The sequence below is a fragment of the Mustela lutreola genome, chromosome 2 (assembly GCF_030435805.1).
Source record: "Mustela lutreola isolate mMusLut2 chromosome 2, mMusLut2.pri, whole genome shotgun sequence".
Taxonomy (NCBI): Eukaryota; Metazoa; Chordata; class Mammalia; order Carnivora; family Mustelidae; genus Mustela; species Mustela lutreola.
Window position 1 is genome coordinate 71,878,405 of NC_081291.1, and position 20,484 is coordinate 71,898,888.

The 20,484-nt window shown below is 42.7% G+C and overlaps 1 protein-coding gene across 4 annotated transcripts in view; it reads right to left on the bottom strand.

The window, feature by feature from the left end:
* The window catches only part of ANO10 (anoctamin 10), a 236,668-nt gene that overhangs the window by 15,605 nt on the left and 200,579 nt on the right, over nt 1-20,484 (bottom strand). Inside the window, exon 13 of one of the 4 annotated variants that reach the window (XM_059162277.1) lies at nt 17,345-17,437. The exons of the other annotated variants lie outside the window; for them this stretch is intronic. Within the exon in view, the coding sequence (XP_059018260.1) occupies nt 17,417-17,437 (21 nt within the window). The 3' untranslated portion in view covers nt 17,345-17,416. Of the gene's footprint in view, nt 1-17,344; nt 17,438-20,484 lie in introns of those variants that run through there. 4 annotated transcript variants of the gene reach the window in all.

Sequence of the window (20,484 nt, forward strand, 5' to 3'; positions counted from 1 at the left end):
TTTATTTTATCAAAATTTCCAAATTTTATCAAACTGATAGAATTCAGGAAGTATCAAAAACAGATGGGAGTCCCTCAAGTATTACTGCAGAATGACAAAATAGCAGCTGGTTATTCTGAGGCTATAAGGTTATAGGAAAGGTTACAGTGATGAATGCAGGAGTTCCCTTTTATTCAGGATGCAAAAGATCTTTTGATGAACTGGAATAGAACATCACCATATAAAGAAGCATTCATTTGAGGTGAATTTGGGGATATAGTGGTGGGCATCCTCTGCTAGCCCTCAGTGGTCCCAGTCCCTGGTATGACTCCTTTGTGGAACCCTCTCTCCTGGAGTGTGGGCTGGACCTAGCGACTCACTTCTCAACAACACAACACAACAGAAGTGAGAGGATGTCACTTTGGAGATTAGGTTACTAAGAGACTGGCTTCTGGCTCAGGTGTGTTCTCTCTCGAGTACTGGCTCTGACAGGAGCTGGCTGCCCTGTTGGGAGTGGCCCTCACACGTGGAGAGGCCCACATGGTGAGGAACTCATGTCTGGGCCCTGAGGCTCCTATCCACGGGTGTAAGCCCAGCCAGTCCTGGGATACCTGCAGCTCTGCCCAACATAAGAGGCACCCTGGTAGGCATGTACGGATTCACAGACACTGTGAGAGAGCCAGTGTTTATTGCTCAGGGATAATTTGTTATCCACCAGTAGACAATATGGGATAGTTAACGTGGAGTATCACAAAAACTCATTACGTTAAAATATGCCCGATTTCATGGAGAGCCCAATGAAGTAATCAAAGGCCAAGAAGTCCTGCCAGAAAAGCAGGAGGTGGTTTACCTTTCCTGATTATTTAACCTCTCTCTCTCAACCAAATTCTGTCCTAGTGACTATTAAAAATACTTTTATTTTTAAAATACATGGGCATAGTTTAAAAGAATCACGCACTAGAAAAATACCATTAATAAAGATTCACTCCCACTTTCATCCCCCAGTCCCTCATCTTGGGAGGAAATTTCTTAATACATGACCAGTTTCATGCTGATTCTTTCAGAAGTTTTGTCCCCCATGCCAAATATTAGCATATGCTATCTGAGGATATCCTTCTTATTTTTAATACAAGGGTAGCATAATATACTCTGTTCTGCATCTTGCAAAATAAATCTTAGAGATAGTCCTATATAAGGAATTGTAGAAAATTCTCTTTCTTTTGAATGTGTATGGGGTTTGTCATGGGACAATTCGCTGACTAGTCCCCTAAATCACGGTGTACTTATGAACGTGTGAGTGTATCTAGGGAATAAATTCTTGGAATTTTCTTTAGGCTATTAACCATCCCACGCTCTCTCATTAAACAGACAAACAAAATCCTCCTCTCTACCTCCTACCCTCACTCTCTCCTCTGTGGACATTTCAGTTTCCTCCTCCCTCTCCCAGCCAAACCTGTCAATAAAATGGTCTCCCTTGGCTGTTTTCTCATTCTGACTCCCCAACCACCCCACTGTGGCCCCTGACCAGTGAACCCACTGGAAGAGTTCCCTCTAAGGTCACCCAGCTGCCATGTGGCTAAATCCAAGGCTGTTTTTCCCATCTTCATCTGATGCATTCATAGCTGCACTGGACATCTTGCCACTAACTCCTTTCTGCCTGTGACTATGACAGGACCCCTCACCTCTCCTCCCATGACCAGTCCTCCCACCTCTCCTGGGAGGAGAGAGCCCTCTCAGGGCTCCTGTGCCCGCTGTTTTCTGGAAACCCAACTCCAGGCCCTCTCCTCTTTTCACTTAGATCAATACCACCCGCCAGAACACTCTGAGATAACAGGAATGTTTTATAAGCACTTAAGATGTGGTTAGTGCAGTTGAAGTGCTGAATTTTTAATTTGATTTAATGTGAACAAATTTAAATGTGAGGAGCAACAGGTGGCTGGCAGCTACCATGGACAGCACTCTCCCTGTGAGAGATCGCACAGAGCCAGCGGCAGCCACCACCTGTGTGCAGAGCATACATTCACTCATCCCTACTCCCAGCCCAGGTTTCCTTCCCAGCTCACAGAACACTCACAAAACCAATACCCTGACATCTTCCTTTGGACGTCCCTAAACCGACAATGCTAAACTCAAGGTCATTTCCTGAAGCCAGGCTGTCTTCCCACCTAGTGAATCGCACAGCTTCAGAGCCTTGGAAAAGCAGGTGTGGTTGCCTTCACCTTCCAGACTATTCCTAATTGGTTTACACTCTACATCTTGGTCACTGTCTTATGAATCCATTGTGGAACTGGTGCAGTGGCCTCACTACCGGTCTATCACATCCCCTCTGCCTCCCCCGTTGTGTGTCCTCACAGTACCCTTGAGTATGAGAGACACCACTCTCAGCATGTTACAGTACAGCTGGAGCACAGTCATCCATTAGACCAGTGAAGGTCATGGATGTCACACACCATGCAGATGTCAGGGATCCTCCCAGCCCTCCAAGTTGAGCTTGGGTCCAGCTTCAAGACGAGCAGAGCCAAGGCCCAGTAAGTGCTGGGAGTTAGGTCGGGAAACAAGGCAGCAGTGGTCCATTTTACTTGAGGCCTGAGGGACTGGGATCAGGAAAGGCTGGAGAAGCAAGCACTTGACCAAGAGTCATTGAGGGATGGGATCTGCTGAGCAGTCCCTCAAAGGGGCTTTCTGAGCAGGGAGGGTGTGACACCAAAGGATGAAGGTGAAAAAAAAAAAAGAAAAAATCCAGAGACAGAGATTGGGCAAGAGAGGTAGCCCAGGAAGCCTTGGGGTCATGCCCCTTTGTTCTGGACATTATTCCTGCAGCCTCTGGTTACATAAGCTGCTCTGGCAGCCGAGCCTTTTTAGCTCTTTGGAACTTGCAGCCAAGGAGATGGGCCAGCTTTTTCCATGTGTGCTTCATTTGGTCAGAATTTTTTTTTTTTTTTTTTTTTTTTTTTTTTTTTGCCTGTACTTTTGTGATTTTTTTTTTTAATAGAATGCAAGACCTTCAGTTTACCCTGATTAAATTTTAACCTGTCTTTTCTGACCTTCATCATCAAAACCTACCATGATCTTTCTGAATGCCTTCATTCAGCACATTCCATTGCCTTTTCACCATCTCCCACTGAGTGCATTTTTTTACACTCAGAGCTTACTGCAAACTTTAGTTTGCAGAACAAGATCTATTTCCTTTGACTGCTACATAGTGTCTTTACTCCCTGCCTGGTTTCTACCTCTTCCCTACTCTAAAAGCCTATTTTTTCACTCTGGAAGTCAGCAATGCCAGGTGCTATTTCTTAGTCTTCCCAATAGTTAGGGAATGAACTAGTAAATCTGGACTTATGGGCAAGGTTTTCCTTCCTAATATAAAGAGACTCTGACAAGAAGCCTTCCCTGACTTTGGACAAGAGTGTATGAAGATATAATGCCTGGAGCCATGGTATCCACGTTGTGACCATGATGAAAACCAACATACTGATGATGGCTGAATGGGAAGACAGCCAAAGCCTATCTAGTTCCATAATGCCATCACTGGGCTGTTCCTTCAACCTTGGGAGAGGCCCACTTATGGATTTATTGTTATATTACACCTCAGGTTCACTTAATAACTTCTGTTCTTTTTTTTTTTTTTTACTAGTTTCAGAAGCAGAATTTAGTGGTTCATCAGTTACATGTAACACACAGTGCTAATTACATTACATGCCCTCCTTAATGCCCAACACCCAGTTACTCCATCCCCCTCCCCATTTACCTCCCCCCAGCAGCCCTCAGTTTGTCTCCTGGAGTTCAGCATCTCTAATGGTTTGCCTCCCTCCCAATTTTAATCTTATTTTATTTTTTCCTTCCCTTATGTTCATCTATTTTTTTTCTTAAATTCTACATATGAGAGAAATCATATGGTATTTGTCTTATTCTGACTGAATTATCTCACTTAGCATAATATCCTCTGGTTCTATCCATGTCATTGCAAATGGTGAGTTTTCATTCTTTTTGATGGCTGAGTAATAGTCCATTGTAGATATATACCACATGTTCTTTATCCACTCATCTGTTGATGAACATCTGGGCTCTTTCCATAGTTTGGCTATTGTGAACATTGCTGCTATAAACATTGGGGTGCAGGTATCCCTTTGTATCGCTACATTTGTATCTTTGCGGTAAATACCCAGTAGTGTAATTGCTGGGTCATAGAATAGCTCTATTTCCAAGTTTCTGAGGAACCTCCATACTGTTTCCCAGAGTAGCTGCACCAGTTTTGCACTCCCACCAACAGTGTAAGAGGGTTTCCCTTGTTCTGCATCCTCACCAACATCTGTTTTTTCCTGAGTTGTTAATTTTAGCCATTCTGACTGGTGTGAGATTGTATCTCATTGTGGTTTTGATCCTTATTTCTTTGATGCTGAGTCATGTTGAGCATTTTTTCATGTGTCTGTTGGCCATTTGTATGTCTTCTTTGGAGACATGTCTGTTCATATCTTCAGCACATTTCTTGACTAGATTTTTTTTTTTTTTTTGGATGCTGAGTTTGATATATAGGTTATAGATTCTGGATACTAGCCTTTATCTGATAAGACATTTGAAATATCTTCTCCAATTCTGTCAGTTGCCTTTTAGTTTTGTTGATTGTTTTCTTAGCTGTGTAAAAGCTTTCTATCTTCATGAAGTTCCAATGGTTCATTTTTGCCCTTCTTCCCTTGCCTTTGGAGATGTCTAGTAAGAAGTTGCTGTGGCTGAGGTGGAAGAGATTGCTGCCTGTGTTCTCCTCCAGAATTCCGTTGGATTCCTGTCTCAATATTTAGGTCTTTCATCCATTTTGAGTTTATTTTTGTGTGTGGTGTAAGAAATTGGTTCAGTTTCATTCTTCCGCACATGGCTATACAATTTTCCCAACACCATTTATTGAAGAGACTGTCCTCCTTTCTATTGAATATTCTTTTCCTTGATTTCTCTTTGTTCATTGTTCATGTTTAGAAATGCAACTCACTTCTGTGCATTGATTTTGTAACCTGCAACTTTGCTAAATTCCTGTTATCAGTTCTAGCAATTTTTTGGTGGCATCCTTTGGGTTTTTCTACATAGAGTATTATGTAGTCTGTGAAGAGTTAAAGTTTGACTACTTCTTTGCTGCTTTGAATGGCTTTTATTTCTTTTTGTTGTCTGATTACTGAGGCTAGGACTTCCAGTACTATGTTGAGTAACAGTGGTGATAGTGGATATCTCTGCCATTTTTCTGACCTTAGGATGACATTTGCTGTGAGTCTTTCATATATGGCTTTTATGAACTGAGGTATGTTTCTTCTATCCCTACACTGCAGAGAGTTTTAACCAAGAAAAGATGCTGTATTTTGTCAAATGTTTTTTCTGCATCTATTGAGAGGATCATATGGTTCTTGTCCTTTTTTTATTAATGTATGTGTACGACATCGATTGATTTGTGCATGTTGAACCACCCTTGCAGCCCGGGAATAAATCCCACTTGCTCATAGTAAATAATCCTTTTAATCTACTGTTGGGTCCTATTGGCTGGTATCTTGGTGAGAATTTTGGCATCTATGTTCATCAGGAATTTTGTCTGTAATTCTTTTTGGTGGGGTCTTTGTCTAGTTTGGGGATCAAGGTAATGCTGGCCTCATAGAAAGAGTTTGAAAGTTTTCCTTCCATTTCTATTTTTTGAAACAGCTTCAGAAGAACAGGTATTAGTTCTTCTTTCAGTGTTTGGTAGAATTCCCCTGGGAAGCCATCTGGCCCTGGACTCTCGTTTGTTAGGAGATTTAATTTCCTTGCTAGTTATGTGTCTGTTCAGGTTTTCTATTTCTTCCCATTTCAGTTTTGGTAGTTTATATGTTTCTAGGAATGCATCCTTTCTTCCAGATTGCCAATTTGCTGGCTTATAGCTGCTCGTAATATATTCCTTTTTTTTTTTTTTTAAAGATTTTATTTATTTGAGAGACAGAGATCACAAGTAGGCAGAGAGGCAGGCAGAGAGAGAGGAGGAAGCAGGCTCCCTGCCGAGCAGAGAACCCAAAGTGGGGCTTGATCCCAGGACCCTGGGATCATGACCTGAGCGGAAGGCAGAGACTTCAACCCACTGAGCCACCCAGGTGCCCCAAGCTCATAATATATTCTTAAAATTGTTTATATTTCTTCAGTATTGTTGTGATATCTCCTCTTTCATTCATGATTTTATTAATTTGGGTCTTGTCTTTTTTTTTGGTAAGCCTGACCAGGGACTTATTGATCTTATTCTTTCAAAGAACCAGCTCACAGTTTTGTTGATCTCTTCTACTGTTTTTTGGTTTCTATTTCATTGATTTCTGCTCTAATATTTATTAATTCCTGTCTCCTGCTTGGTTTAAGCTTTATTTGCTGTTCTCCAGGTCCTTTAGATATAAGGTTGGGCTATATATTTGCGACCTTCCTTGTTTCTTGAGAAAGGCTTGCTATATATATATCCTCTTAGGACAGCCTTTGCTGCAACCCAAAGGTTCTAAACTGTTGCATTTTTCATTTCCATTTGCTTCCATGTATTTTTTAATTCTTCTTTAATTTCCTGATTGACCTATTCATTCTTTAGTAGGACACCCTTTAGCCTCCATGTGTTTGTGTTCCTTCCAAATTTTTCTTGTGGTTGACTTCAAGTTTCAAAGCATTGTGGTCTGAAAATATGCATGGTATAATCTCAATCATTTTGTATAGCTTGAGACCCGATTTGTGACCCAGTATGTGATTTATACTGAAGAATGTTCCATGTGTACTCCAGAAGAATATGCATTCTATTCCCTTGGAATGAAATGTTCTGAATATATCTGTGAAGTCCATCTGGTCAAGTGTGTCATTCAAAGCCCTAATAAATTTTATTTTTTATATGGGAACAACTCAGAAATATCCCAGGCCATGTAAGTCCCTATGTCTCATCACTCTTGTGTTCACCTGTACATTACTGGGCACCCTCTCAACTAAATATATTGTAGCTGCGGTTTGTAATTCTATGTAGACTGAAGGCATTATCTGGGCATATGTTTTTCTCCCTTAAATTACAAAGTTCTCTTGTTTATACCAGCCAATTTTCTGAGAAATTCATTCTTCTTGTGTGTTTTGAGGTACTTTCTATTGGTTGTTATACTCCAGCATTTTAAGCTTCATTTAGACACCAAAATCATGCTCTTTGACATTCCATGCAGCTATTTATCTCCCTTTCCTTTCAGTTACAAGTCTTGACCTCCAACATAGACCAACACCTGGTCTCCCTCTCCTGCAGTTGCTCAACATCAGCAGGGAAGTAACCTGAGTTATATCCTGTGAGCTGAGCTCCCTGAGACCCCCAACTGTGGCTCCTTCCTCCAAGCCTCCTCAGGAAAGCCCTCCCGGCTTTCCTCTCTGCCCCCTCCTCCATTCCCAGAGCTCTTCCCTTCTCATTTGCCCTTTCCACTGGAAGGCAATCAAACTTGATATCTGTCCTCCCACCCCCTCATAAGTCAGCACTATATATAAGCCTAGGGGCAGAGTTGGTAGATAAGGAACACTCCTAGGGAAGGGAAAAGGTATAAACACTCATAGGATATCATAACTGCTTTTTTTCTGTCATACTTCATTTTCAGGAAAATCAGGGGAAGTTTAAGGTGACTGCAAGGGCTCATACGTGTGGGCAGATTTGCTTTCACATATGTGCCAAAGCATCCATTTTGCTTGGCAGTGCAGACCTTATGTTTATGTCCTCTGGCCCACCCTCAGGCATTGTGACCCCTTGTGGTCAGCAACAAGATTCCTCTGACCTAACATTTTTTCTTCTTGTCCTGAGGCCTGACATGCAGCTTTTCCTTGGAAGTCCAGATTTATCCTCTATGGGAAAACCTCCTGTTACAAACACATCACCAGTAGCTCTGCATTTTTCTTTTTCCCTTGTGTCAAATTCTTCCACCCTCACCTCTTGACTCTAAAGTCTCTTCAGGGTATTTGTTTTTTTGGCTTCCTTCCCGAATTTTTTCCATCTTGCACAGGAATATTTAATCCCTTCTAAAATGTTAGATCCTAGACTTTTTCTAGCAAAAATGTCAGCTAGATTTCATAGGAAACAATAAAAAAAAATAACCCTTACACTTGCATGTAGTTTTTACACTTGACAGAATCATCTCTATTGCTGGCAGAGAAAGCAGGAGGCACCCCTGCAAAAGTGGCAGGCCTGGTTGTTGGGCACCCGGCCACCCTACTGCTAGTTCTCACAGTGCTTCCCACTTGGCACATGCAGTAACTGTCCTGCACAAAGGTTAGGTCACACGCCTACAGCTAATAAGTTTAGGTCTTAGGACACTTAGGTCTTGATGCCAAGTTACTTGGTTTGGCATCAAACAACTGTTCTTCTCAATTTCCTCAATTTCTGTATTTTCTGGGATTCGAGGAAGGTATAATTGACCCTTGAACAATGCAGGTTCGAACTGTGCAGGTCCACTTATCCATGTATTTTTTTTTTAAAATAAGTACAGTACAGTTCTACAAATTTCTCTCCCTTAAGATTTGCTACATAACATTTTCTTTTCTGTAGCTGACTTAATTATAAAAATACAGTATAGGGGCGCCTGGGTGGCTCAGTGGGTTAAGCCGCTGCCTTCGGCTCAGGTCATGATCCCACAGTCCTGGGATCGAGTCCCGCATTGGGCTCTCTGCTCAGCAGGGAGCCTGCTTCCTCCTCTCTCTCTCTGCCTGCCTCTCTGCCTACTTGTGATCTCTCTCTGTCAAATAAATAAAATCTTAAAAAAAAAATAAAAAAAATAAAAATAAATAAAAATACAGTATATAATACATACAAGATACAAAATATGTATGAATCAACTGTGTATGTTCTCAGTAAGGTTTCTAGTCAACAGCAGACTATTAGTAGTTAAGTTTTGGGCTGGTCCAAAGTTAAGCAAATTTTTTACTCAATGAGCAGGGTCAGTGTCCCTAACCCCCATGTTGCTCAAGGGTCAACTCAGTTTTTAGAGTTTTCAGGAAACTATGATTTTGCTGGACTTGTTTGCCGCTCCGCTTTTGCTCCTCCCTGGTGGGGAAAGGGGTTTGAGCTGGGGTGAAGGCACTGGGAGGCTGAACTGTCTGACACAGCATGTTTCCTGCCCACAGAGAATAATAGTCAGTGTTCAAGAGGTCCCCAGAACTGTTTTCTAGCAGATTCTCCTGCTTTTCTTTTAGCTTTCTCATTGTATAAATGACAGATTCAGAAAAGCGTGTTTTTGGTTTTGATGACCTGCCTATTTATTGATTTGTTCTTTTATGGACTATGCTTCAGAAGCTGTATCTAAGAAATCTTTGGCTAATGCAAGTCACAAAGATTTTATCCTGCTTTTTTTCTAGAAGATTTAAAATTTTAGGTTTTCTGTTTAGGTTTACAAGCCATGTTGGTACGAAGTTATGGGTCCGTGTTCATTTTTTTGTTGTTGTTGTTTTTGCATATGGATATCCAATTATTCTCACATTATTTATTGAAAAGACTATCCTTTCTCTAATGCACCATATTTGTGTCTTTGTTAAAAATCAGTAGTATATCCTGGTGTCTTTCTCATACTTTTGGTTTTCTTCAAATATCTGATGCTCTTAGGTAGTTCCTTCACATTTCTATCAGAAGGACTAGGTGATCCTTGTGTACATACTCCACCAAAGACTAGGTGACAAGAATGGGCCCCTTCCAGGGCTTTTCTCTCCCTGGATGGGAGGAGGTGCTCTGGGTAGGCTCTGTATACATACACCAATGAGCCTGTTTTTCTTCAGGATGTATGTAGGCAGCATGTAGGTGACCTGCAGGTTTCATTAGGAGCCACATGAGAAAAGCATCTTCCATCCTGGGATACTATGCATTCTTTGTATCCTCTCCCCATGGGTCACGGAGGCCCAGAGTAGCCTAGACATCCCTCACAGTCACAAAGCTCCTCCCACGCATTTTCTCCTGCTGGGGAGGTGCTGCTCTCTTGACAGAACTGCCTAAAGCCACCCGGTCCTGGTTCCCTTTCTGGCTAGCCTGGCCACCAGCTTGGGACTGCTCTCACCAACCAGCACTTGGCTGTGTCTGATGGGGCTGCAACATCTTTGCTCCAGTTCCCAGTCAACCTTTCTTTTCTACTGCCTATTTTACAGGAATTTCCCAACCTTTTTTGGTTAGCTGATGGTACACTTTCTTGTTTTCCAAACTTTTAAATGGATTTATGCTTTTCTTGTATTTTTCCTTTTGTTTAAATATGGTTTTTAGAGGAGGAAGAAATAAATGGGAAGTCCTGTTAGATGGTAATAAGTGTTAGGGAATGTATGGATTCACCTTCCCACAGAATATCTGCTAGGTCATACCCAGAGACAGAAAGCAGAAGTGGAGCAATCACCAGGCCAACCAGAGCTACCACATATAGAAACCTGGCTGGCTGGCTGTGATCTCATCCCCATGTCTTTAAAAGCTCTTCTAGCCATGGAAGACTATGGCTCTGTGTAAAGGAGGCAGGGGGCAGAGGCAGGGCTCCACAAAGACCAGGGATGCAGGAAAGCACAGGTTCAGTAGGACATACTTTGTCAAGAATCAAGCCCATAGCCATCACGACAAGGCCTTTTTCTGTTTTCCTTAATCATATTTCACAGGCTTGGGTCTGTCTCTATCTGGTGGTTTTTGTTTTTGTTTATTTTATTTTTTTTTTTTGATGAGAAGTATACATGTGTATGTAATTCTCCTATCTAGTCAGTAATTAGGAGCACTAGCATTTTTTTTTTTTTTTTTTTTTTTTAGGATTTTATTTATTTGTGTGTGAGAGAGAGAACGACCAGGGATGGGGGGAGAGAAGAGGGAGAGGGAGGAGCAGACTGTCCACTGTGCGGGGAGCCCGAGGTGGGGCTGGAACATGAGGTGGGGCTCCATCCCAGAACGCTGAGATCAAGACATGAGCTGAAGGCAGATGCTTAACCAACTGAGCCATCCAGGTGCCCCTGGAGCACTGTTTTAAAACAACTATATTAAGAGGGTTTTTTTGTTTGTTTGTTTGTTTTTTTGGTGGTGGTGGGGGAGATCCTTAAAAGTATCAATAATCAGGCGCCTGGGTGGCTCAGTTGGTTAAGCAACTGCCTTCGGCTCAGGTCATGATCCCATAGTTCCAGGATTGAGTCTCTCACTGGGCTCCCAGCTCCACGGGCAGTCTGCCTCTCCCTCTGACCTCCTTCCCTCTTATGCTCTCTCTCACTGCCTCTAATAAATAAATAAAATCTTAAAAAAACAATATCAATAATCTTGGCCCCACAGACTGCTTGTCTCAGTTTCCGTAGTATTTTATGCTAAGACAGGCTGGCCACAGCATTTACAAAAGAACCAGCACTATCAAACACTCTCCATCATAGAATCATTCTTGATCTGAAGAACATAGTTTCATCTTAAAAAAACAAAATAAAGAACTCCAAAATTTCATGTTTCCTTCTCCGCTCAAGTCCTGTTATGAAACCACTCTGGGTGAAGATACATTACATTTTAAAAAGGCAGGGAAAAGCAAACGCAAAATAAGCCTGCTATAATGGACTTACAGACTTGCTTCTTGGCCAACAGGCCTTTGCTTATGCTGTTAGACTCTCTTGTTAATTTTGGTCTGGCTGTTTACACACATTTCTTAATTTGTTCAATCATTTCACAAACCAGTAGTTTCATGGTTCAATTTGCCTCAGGCAAAATGAAGTATCACAAAAAAAAATTTTTTTTCAGGTTGGAGAAATTAATGAATTGAAACTGGAACAATTCTACATGATTGCTTTTTTTGTTCTAATTACAGAATACAGTCCTTCCCATAGATGTAAGGACATTCAGTAATAGCATAATAGATAAAAATAGAAATATATCCCCATATTTCTTAACCTTTCCCTTTCATTCTTTGAAGGGTCCAGAAGCCATCACATTGTGAAATCCAGGTGTAGCTGATGCATAATCTGGAGTAAATGCTGGGCTCGGGCACTGCTACCTTGCAATTGCACAGACTCTAAGAAGGGGCCCCTGTGCCCCCGGGGAAAGCAAGGGCTGTGGGCACAGACTGGTGTGGGCAAACAGAGCCTGGAATATCTCCGAACAGGCTTTTCCCTCAGTTCAGTGGTTGTAAAACTCAGTAAACAAGAGACAGACCCCCAGGCATACCTGCTCAATTCCTGGTTTTCCTTAAAGCAAATGAACATAAACAAACAAACAAAAAATCTAATTCTCACAAATCTATAAAATTAAAAGTATTACTCTTCCTATTCAAAATCACAAACTACTGCACAAACACATGGTGTTGGAAAGAATGCTCTAACTGCCCCACCATCCAGCTTCCTTAAGAAATGGATGCCTGGGTGGCTTAGTCGGTTAAGCATCTGCCTTCTGCTCACTTCATGATCATACAGTCCTGGGATCAAGTCTCACATCGGGCTCCTTGCTCAGTGGGGAGTCTGCTTCTCCTTCCCTTGTGTTCTCTCTTTGTCAAATAGATAAATAAAATCTTAAAAAAAAGAAAAGAAATGGACATTGCTAATATGATGGATTCCACCTTGACAGCCCCTCTGAACCTCATCTTCCACCCTCCTCCCCCAAAAAGGAACACTCCTCTGGATTTGGTACTCATCATTCCCATGTGGTTCTTCTCCCCTAGATGTGTTACACCTAAATGACACATAGTATTACCCTGTAAGTGTTAAAACTTCGTGTCAGTAACAAGAGCTGTGCACAAAGGGCTCCAGGGTGAACTGGCTCCCAGTGTGCTGGGGTGCTGATTCCCTTGGCTCCCAGGCAAGGGCACGCCCTCCTCCTGTGCTCTCTGTCCAACAGTTGCCCTCCACCCTGGGCCCCACCAGCTCCACAGGGCAGGCAGTGCTGAGGAGGGACATACAGTTACATGCCTTCTCGTGAAGTTCATCTAAAAACACACCTCGGTGTCCTCACTGAGGAGAATGAGACAACTGTTGCCTCCAACAGGAAGCAAATGCTCTACAACAAATCAGCAGATTAAACAAGACCTCATCCACAGTTTAGTGACAGACATACGAGAGGGACTCTTTATCAGGAAACGCTGTGCCATGGCTGACATATGTTTTGTCTTAAGGCAAGCTGCCGCCTTCCGTACCAACCCAGGATGGAATGTGTCTTCTCTGTCCTCCCCCACCAGGTCTGCTAAGCTTCTCCTTCATCCTGCTCAGTTTTCAAGCCATTTGGTGGCATATTTCTTCCTCTACTTGCTTCCCCTGCCCCGAACCCTGGGGCTTGCAAACAGTGAGTACTCCACGCAGATGGAATCCTGCACCAGGTAGAGACAGTTCTCAAACTGTGCACAGAGGCACCCTTGAGCACTGCAGTGAACTCACAGGGGTGCCACAAAATATTTTGAATTTTGGAGAAAAACACAGTGACACTCAGCATCTATCAGATGTCAATCAAGATAGGTGCACAGTCTAACATCAGTGGGATGAGCCTTACCAAAGGGGATGATTTTGACTAGTGAAGCAGAAGAAAGGTTGCCTGGGCACCTGGGGAGCTTGGGGCTAGTCTGGGCCTGTGGGGGTGTGGCAGCAAGGTGCTGAGGACAGCACAAGAGGGCTGGGCTGCTCCAGGTATGTGGGAAAGGGAGCAGCAGATGTGGCCTCTCACCAAACAGGGCTAGAGTGGGTGTGGTGAGGTGCTGATGGATGGGAGCCCCCTACTCCCCCAGAAGATGTGAAAAAGTTTTTCTCCAGCACAGCACACACCCCGATCTTACTCTAAGCACAAGGTAAGTCGCATAGTGATATTTTAGATTGGCTACACTTTATGACATGGGCTTAGTCAGCTCACCTATAAACTTAGTTACAACTGATCATCCTCTCCATCTTAGAACATGGGTTCTGCATTCCAAACCATAGCCTTATACAAGGATCTTTCAACTTAATAACTAGTCACTGAGTGCCTGTGGTGAATACCCTAAGGTATGTCCTAGGGCTTACCCCCAATGATTTCCATCTCCTGGTTTCATGCCTTGGACAGTTCCCATTCCTAGAATATGAATGGGAGTTGGAACTTGCTTCCAATCAACAGAATATGACAAAGGTAATGGGATGTCACTCCCGTGATAGGTTGCATTATATGAGAAAAGTGAAGAGATATTGCAGATATAATTAATGAGCTGATTTTTAAGTTAACCAAAAGAGGGGCGCTGGGGTGGATCAGTTTGTTAAGTGTCTGACTCTTAATTTCAGCTCAGGTCATGATCACAGGGTGGTAAGACTGTGCCCCATATTGGGTGTGGTGCCTGCTCTCTGCCACCCCTCCCCCACCAAAAAAATCAACAAATCTTAAAAAAAAAAAAAGTTAACCATAATAGAGATTATCCTGAGTAAGCTGGACTTAATAAATTGAGAGTCTTTTTAAAAAAGGGAATAGGCTGTCTCTGAAGGTAGAGACTGAAGTGGACTCTTCACTGCTGACTCTGAAGAAGCAGGCTGCCATATTGTGGAGGTCTATGGAAAGAACATGGGAAGGAACTGTGGGTGGCCTTCAGGAGCAAGGAGCAAAACCCTAGCACATAGCTAGCAAGAAAATGGGAACTTCACAGTCTATCATGGGAGATGCATTTGCTAACAACTGCAGAGAGCCTAAAGATCCCTTTCCAGTTGAGACTCTGATGAGACCAAAGCCCTGCACAAGCTTTTTGACTGCAGCTGCTGAGACCTTGCTGAGAGGAACGAGTTAAGCTGTGCCCATGGAAACTGTGAAATACTAAATGTATTGTTTTAGGCCTGCTAAGTTTTTGGTTTTTTCTTGATGCATTAAGTATGTGAAACAGTTAAGCAGAAATGATCTCTAAACATTTTATAGCTTTAAATAAATGATGATTTTTGAAAATTTATTTATTTATTTGAGAGAGAGAGACAGCATGAGTGGTGGGTGAGGAGCAGAGGCAGAGGGAGAGGCAGACTCCCCACTGAGCAGGGAGCCTGATGCGGGACTCGATCCCAGGACCCTGGGATCATGGCCTAAGCTGAAGGCAGATGCTTACCTGAGTGAGCCACCCAGGCACCCCCAAATAAATAAAGATTTAAAAATATGTTTTAAATCTATGCTACAATTTTCATCTGCAAATTAATATAACCCATCCTTTTAATTTTAAGCTGTGTTGCTTGGCTCTTCTGGCAACTGATCCTGGTTTTTCAGGATTTTGATGGCTCTAATTTTTAAGAAACTCTATCCTTTGGTGAACTCTAAACACTTTAATTCTACGCAATCTCACCTGGAGGAGTCCTGGGGGTAAACAGGGTGTTGTACCTGTGGACTCCTAGAGCAGTGTGCAGGGAGGAGGCCAGGTGGGATGTGAGAACGTCCACTTTGACCCAGGATGTGGTCCAGGGATGGTCACTTTGACCCAGTGACCCTTTACCAACCCACTGTGTTGTAACTTCGTGAAGATTCAAAGTTTTCTGTTAATTTATGAGAAATTGACAAATTATTCCTTAATACTTTTTAATCTGTAGATTTTTTCCGAAGAACTAGAATTTCAACCTAGAATGTATACTTTTTACCTATTTATTGACAAGTTTATTGAATATTGTTAGATTATCATCAGCTACTTTGTCAAAGGTAATTATCTACTTCTTTGGGCCTGAAGAGGGAAACAATTTTGCTCTAATTTCCGCTAAGTGGTACAGTAAGGGTGCTCCTGGGTGAGGGGTGACATGGGGTTCCTGCACCCTGGGGGTTGGTGTGGCCTCCTCTGTGGTGTCTGGAGCAGGCTGCAAATGGTCCATGCTGAGTCAGAGCTGTCACTGCTCAGAAACACGATGAAACACCCAAAGCAGATGATATGCGTATGCTTTCACTTGCTACATTCAACTCATTTTCAAAACTTTGGGGGTATTGGGTTAAAACTGATTGTGACCACATTTTTAAACCTTGTGAGCTAATGATGAAATCTTAGAGGCAAAAAAGGAGCCATCAACACCTGTTTGTTGCTGATTTGGAAACAACAGTCACATTGTAATGCTGTTAAGTTATTAGCACCTGGCGGGCTGTATCTTGCACATGCATCATGGCTGATGTGAGCCTGGGTTACTTATAACACTGAGGGGCTCATGTGATGAATCTCGTGGCACTCAATTCATGACAGTCAAAATGTGCAGAATGCACTCTGAAGTCAGTTCTGTTAGTCTCTCCCCAAAGCCAACTGCTTCTTTATCTCCCCAGTGACTTAGAGTTGAACTGTGTCCTCTTAGAAAGGTAAAATTAACAACTCCAAAGCAAAAACGATGAACACTAAAATTCCATTTACAATATTCCAAATTCGCCCGTCTTAGGGAGTACTGGCATTTTAAAGGATGATGCCATCAGATCTCATGACTATCATTTGAATGCTAGGGGAGTAGCCTGGGCTGCTCCACCCTGCAGTGTGCTTGCTAGTCTCCCTGGAAAAGCTGCCCTACGGCAACAGAGGGGCCTCTGGGGTGGCCTGGTCCAAGTCCTCAAGTTTAGCCAGGAGGGCCCTGAAGTAAGCCCAGGCTTGCATGGCTTCTCTGCGCTGGAGAACAGACCAGAACCCATGCCTCAGATTCATAAATCCTAGAATGCTGCATAAGGTCCCTTGACCTCAAGGAAACTGCCTGATTGACTGCGGGTGTTCTAACCCCAAAGTGAATACTTTTCTCCCTGCGCTTCTTGGACGCCCAGGGACAGGGCGTGTCCCTCAGGATCCTGTTAGGTGAAGGCAGCTGCCTCGAGGAGCACTGTGGGAACACACAAAGATGGAATTGCCAGTCAACGGGTGCAAGGTCGCTCTTCCACGCATATCTGCCACAAGCTAGGTACTAAGGAAACAGAAGCCACATGCTGGCTGTGGCTATTCCAGGACACAAATAAGTAAACTGTGACCACAGGTAGTACAAAGGAGGGCTTCACTGTGGTGGTGACCCAGGAGGCTTAAGCGAGGACGGGAACATTTCCAGGAAGACAAGCTGGACAGAAAGAAGGGAGCCAGCAGAATGAGAAGAGTGTGCAGAGGCAAAACCATCTGGGTGACCCAGGAACCTGGTTACTTCCATGTGGTCAGAGAGAGGATCTGGCCAGGGAGATGAGGCTGGAAACAGCCATGGGGGTGGGCCGGGGTTTCTCTGGAATTTGGAGAGGCTAAAGGATTTTGAGCAGAAGCATACCATAGAGTTTTTTATTTAATTTAATTAATTTATTTGTCAGAGAGAGAGAGAGAGAGGAGAGCACACGCAAGCAGGGTGAGCAGCAGGCAGAGGGATAGGCAGGCTTATCGCTGAGCAGGGAGCCAGCCACAGGACTTGATCCCAGGACCTGCAGATCCTAACCTAAGCAGAAGGCAGACACCTAACTGGCTGAGCCACCCTGGCATCCCTCCAATAGACTTACATTCGGAATTGGGAGAGCAAGCTGTGGTAGCAAAAGGGCAAGTGGATGGGACAGCGGAGAGACCGATGGCAGTCAGAGGCTGCAGGAGCTGTCCTGGAAGAGAGGGTAAGAGCCCCTTAACTGATTCCTTGACATACTGCCGATTAAAGAAAAAGTTTTACTACACAAGGACTGATACCATTGAAAAGGACAAGTCAGGGACCTGAATTCCTAACCCCAGCAAGGGAAACCTAAAAACACAGCTTGTTACTTAATGACTTGTTACTTCTCAGATGATGTAAAAGAATCTTAGTTCATCTAAACACTGATTTATTAACATAGTTCATCTATTAGTTATTTGGTAGAGGCTTAAGCTCTATTATTATACTCCGGAGAATGATAATTTCTGTGCTTTTTAAAGTACCAAATGAAAATAGAGACATAAGGGATACCAGCAGGATATACTGTGATTTTGAAAATGGGTTTGATTTTCAACTTAGTGCTTGCTCCTTTGAGGAATTCAAAGGTATAATTTAAGAGTCTGGCAACTGAAGAATTATAATCAGCACTTACAATTTCACCAAATATATATCACTTCCAAATCTGCTCCTTCCATACCGCCCTATGTTCTATTTACAGTCCTGTTTATGAAACACAGAAGGCACATGAAGTGTCTGCTGAGTGAAGGCGTGAATGGTGTGACCTGCAGGGGGCACCGCGGAGGGAGGCCAGGACTGGGTCCCTCTCCTCATGACTTTTCACCTTTACATTTTGGCTGAGGAGTCTAGGTACTGAGATCAGTGTAACAGCTTTGTAGCTCTAGATACTTTGACAAGTTATAGTGTCTGTCCATTAATTTTCTCTTGCTTTCGAGCTGCCTTCAACAGGACCGTTTGAGGGTGATCCGAAGCCCACATCACCACCACCGCCACACCCACAGAAAAGGTATGGAAATGGAGGAGTCTGTGGAGCCACAGCCTTTGGGGAAGAAAGGAAGTACATACTATTCTTACTACCTCTATAGCCGAGTGCCTGTATCTTTCAAAATCATCTTTCCCAGATATAAAATGCAGTTTGCATTACTTATCATTAATTAGCCCAGGGAACTGGAGTGAATTTTACCAGTTAATTTTAATATACAATAAAACAGTCATTACAACAACAAAAAACATTCAAAAGCATGTGCATATTACATTACTCAACTATGAGTAAGTAAGATAACCCATCTAATTTGTATTTCACACTTGGGGTTAATGTGTTAACAAAATACTGGATGAAAAAAAAAACAGTATAAAGCCTGACTGTCTCTCAAGTGTTTCAAGGGGAGTTTGTTTTTTCATATTACATTTGAATAATATCCTCTTTTTTCAGCATATAATTCCTGAAGACCCATCCTTTAAAAGGGAAACTAGAAGAAGGAAGAGAGTGATGTGAGTCCTTCATTTGTGTTAAATAAGAAGTTGGGATTGTTTCTACCATGCTAATGGCTTTGAAAATGAACAATAAAATGTATTAATGTTACATGAGATTATCTAGCTTTCTCCTCCCTCACAAAATCTACCATATTTAACAGAAGCTGAGAGAAAGGTGAAATAAGGGAATAAGAATGTTACACAAGTTGTTTTAAAATTGTAGTTTACTAAGAAAGTGTTGCAAGGGGCGCCTGGGTGGCTCAGTGGGTTAAAGCCTCTGCCTTCAGCTCAGGTCATGATAACAGGGTCCTGGGATTGAGCCCCGCATCAGGCTCTCTGCTCAGCAGGGAGCCTGCTTTCTCCTCTCTTTCTCTGCCTGCCTCTCTGCCTTCTTGTGATTTCTGTCTGTCAAATAAATAAATAAAATCTTTAAAAAAAAAAAGTGCTGCAAAACAACTTTTTCTCTAAGTAATTTTAAACATATCCTATTATTGTCATTTATTTTTTTTTTTAAAATTTAGTTTGCAGTTGTATTGATTACCTTTTCTTTCTATAAACATATATTTTTATCCCCAGGGGTACAGGTCTGTGAATCACCAGGTTTACACACTTCACAGCACTCACTAAATCACATACCCTCCCCAATGTCCATAATCCCACCCCCTTCTCCCAAACCCCCTCCCCCCGGCAACCCTCAGTTTGTTTTGTGAGATTAAGAGTCACTTATGGTTTGTCTCCCTCCCAATCCCATCTTGTTTCATTTATTCTTCTTCTACCCACTTAAGCCTCCATGTTGCATCACCACTTCCTCATATCAGGGAGATCATATGATAGTTGTCTTTCTCTGCTTGACTTATTTCGCTAAGCATGATACGCTCTAGTTCCATCCATGTTGTTGCAAATGGCAAGATTTCATTTCTTTTGATGGCTGCATAGTACTCCATTGTGTATATATACCACATCTTCTTGATCCATTCATCTGTTGATGGACATCTAGGTTCTTTCCATAGTTTGGCTATTGTGGACATTGCTGCTATAAACATTCGGGTGCATGTGTCCCTTTGGATCACTACATTTGTATCTTTAGGGTAAATACCCAATAGTGCAATTGCTGGGTCATAGGGCAGTTCTATTTTCAACATTTTGAGGGACCTCCATGCTGTTTTCCAGAGTGGCTGCACCAGCTTGCATTCCCACCAACAGTGTAGGAGGGTTCCCCTTTCTCCGCATCCTCGCCAGCATCTGTCATTTCCTGACTTGTTGATTTTAGCCATTCTGACTGGTGTGAGGTGATATCTCATTGTGGTTTTGATTTGTATTTCCCTGATGCCGAGTGATATGGAGCACTTTTTCATGTGTCTGTTCGCCATCTGGATGTCTTCTTTGCAGAAATGTCTGTTCATGTCTTCTGCCCATTTCTTGATTGGATTATTTGTTCTTTGGGTGTTGAGTTTGCTAAGTTCTTTATAGATTCTGGACACTAGTCCTTTATCTGATATGTCGTTTGCAAATATCTTCTCCCATTCTGTCAGTTGTCTTTTGATTTTGTTAACTGTTTCCTTTGCTGTGCAAAAGCTTTTGATCTTGATGAAATCCCAGTAGTTCATTTTTTCCCTTGCTTCCCTTGCCTTTTGCGTTGTTCCTAGGAAGATGTTGCTGCGGCAGAGGTCAAAGAGGTTGCTGCCCGTGTTCTCCTCAAGGATTTTGATGGATTCCTTTCGTACATTGAGGTCCTTCATCCATTTTGAG